The sequence below is a fragment of the Cantharellus anzutake genome (assembly GCF_015039405.1).
Source record: "Cantharellus anzutake strain C23 chromosome Unknown EI90scaffold_77, whole genome shotgun sequence".
Classification (NCBI taxonomy): Eukaryota; Fungi; Basidiomycota; class Agaricomycetes; order Cantharellales; family Hydnaceae; genus Cantharellus; species Cantharellus anzutake.
Genome location: NW_024067027.1, coordinates 330,439 through 332,526, shown reverse-complemented (window position 1 = coordinate 332,526; position 2,088 = coordinate 330,439). Strand labels below are relative to the sequence as shown.

At 50.2% G+C, this 2,088-nt stretch overlaps 1 protein-coding gene across 1 annotated transcript; it reads left to right on the top strand.

Annotated features, from left to right (window-relative positions):
• Positions 1 to 308: 308 nt before the first annotated feature.
• EI90DRAFT_3079051 (uncharacterized protein) lies at positions 309 to 1,552 on the top strand. The gene is given in 5 exon segments (XM_039061808.1): positions 309 to 462; positions 519 to 586; positions 606 to 608; positions 629 to 632; positions 647 to 1,552. The coding sequence occupies 5 exon segments, from the start codon at positions 412 to 414 to the stop codon at positions 1,292 to 1,294; spliced, it is 774 nt and encodes a 257-aa protein (XP_038910709.1). The 5' UTR covers positions 309 to 411; the 3' UTR covers positions 1,295 to 1,552.
• The last annotated feature ends 536 nt before the right edge of the window (positions 1,553 to 2,088 follow it).

The window sequence follows — 2,088 nt, the reverse complement described above, 5'->3', positions numbered from 1 at the left end:
CGTTTCGAGTTGATGCCTCCACGCTGTTTTATCTGCCGGCTAAGAGGAAAGGTATGTCCTCGATTCCAATGAGCATTTAACCACCAGCCCCAAACTCCCTTTCAAACTTGCACTGTCATTCCTGGTCCTCCTTTCGCTGCACGATTGGAGAGCTCAGCCCGGAAATGGAAGCAGTGCGACATTCTTTCATGCATCGTGCCTATGCTGTTAATCGCAAGGGTGCTGGGCAGTAGGCAGGATCCCAGCTGGGCAGGTCACCAGGTTTAGACCGCTCACATGTCACCATGTCACATAATGTGACATTAACGACATACCCATCTTCTTCAAGTCATGACACGAAGGAGAGACTCACTTTGCTTTTAGGGATGCGTCGAGTCCCCAAATTCGCAATCCTGTGATCGATGCAGCAGGATGCGGATTGAGTGCATTGCCTGCCCGATGACAATTTCCAGTGAGGTCAAGGTATGCCTTCCCCTATCGTGCTGGTAGACTCTCTCGATAAAGGGAATGATTTATAGAGATCGGTTAGGGCCCGAGAGTGTTTGTGTGAGGCTCAAAGGCTGGCTCGTGCATGGATCGGTAAGTGTACGCTTCCTCAAGACCTCTCGTTCTACATCCTGATTGTACTTATCTGTCTCCGTATGTAGCACGTCTTCCAAGGTCTCGCAGGTTTCTTCTAGAACTGCAATCGGTCCTCGAAGGTTCGACGGGTCAGAGCGCAGCTCATGAAGGAGCTACCGCTTCCCTGCCGATGACGACTCCACTCCAAGTGCCTCATATGCAAGAGAGCCACGCGCCCACTGGCTTCCCCGATGGTTCACTATCTACTACAGCCTTTCCGGTGAACTATATTGGTATTCCGTCAGCTGTTAATGAGCCTCCTTATGTATTTCCCATGGGGACATCTGCACTCAATGAACTGGATCCCCAAACCCAAACCCAGTTCCATCCTATCCAAAGTTTTTGGGAAGAACCCGCTTCCACTGTCTCTACCCTGCGAGTCATGGTGCCACCCTTCTCCCTATTCAATCCTAGTCCCAAAATGACACACCATTTCGAGAATTTGGGCTCTGTGTCTTCGGACACTTTCCACCACACCGCGATCCCTGAGCAGCTCGCCGGGCCCTCCAGATCCGGTCCCTCTCGCATCGTTGATCCTGTGCCGATCGAAGCCACGCTCGAAACCCCTGATCGTCCACGGGATGGATGGATGAAGACAAACTCGAATGAGGACGTTGTTTACTGGCTTCGAGGCCTGGCTCAGAGGCTGGGATATCACCTTGTTCCTATCTGAGTTGGTGTGGCTAGCGGTGGTTCTTCTGGATCGAGAGAAGTGTTGTACGTGTAAGTTGATTCCGCGTGTTTGATCTACCAACCAACTTTGAATGCTCGGAATTGCTGTTACGGCTCAGTTGCTCCGTGGTATGTGACTGCTTGGATTATTACTAGAGGTCTTCCGGCTCGTTTTGTCTTGCTTTTCTCGTGCCATGTGTAGAGTCGGTGATCTCTCCTTGTTCCGTTGACACGCGGTTCATTTGTTTCCAATACATCTTGTGTTGCTTGAACCCAACAGTTTCTTCTAGTCTAGGCTCAGAGGGAAAGGGGGAGGTGTTACAGAGGGCAATAATAATGCGGCGGCTGCATCGGAGTTGGATGATCGAAACGGAACAACAGTTGTGGTGAGAGAACTGACTTGGGGAGTGTGTGAATGAGATTCACAGATGGCAATAGGCCGATACGTCCATTTGAATGACTGAGACCCATAAAATTGGAGCAATAGCTCTGGACAGAGCGAATGAGGCGGCGGCGCAGTTCACTGTGGGAAGTCCCCCCATCAGATCGTACCGGGGTGCACCATCACTTAATCAGAAATGCTGGGACTCCCTATCAGCTTTTTTCAGCTGTTAAGTCGTGTGTAGTACCGGGGCTACCTAGCATCTGTATTCCGATTTACATATTGATACCAAAACACATTAACTGAGAGGATTCTAATATCATATCGCTGAGTTCCACGTTGTCCTTTTTCAAGTCCATCCTAGCATTATCCGCTGCATGAAGTTCCCCGTCAGATTGTACTGGGTTCTACCA

Bases quoted from the DNA above. Each gene is read 5' to 3' on its own strand.
- EI90DRAFT_3079051 (XM_039061808.1), top strand. From the start codon at position 412: ATGCGGATTGAGTGCATTGCCTGCCCGATGACAATTTCCAGTGAGGTC. The intron at 463-518 runs GTATGCCTTCCC...AATGATTTATAG, and splicing joins CAATTTCCAGTGAGGTCAAG to AGATCGGTTAGGGCCCGAGA.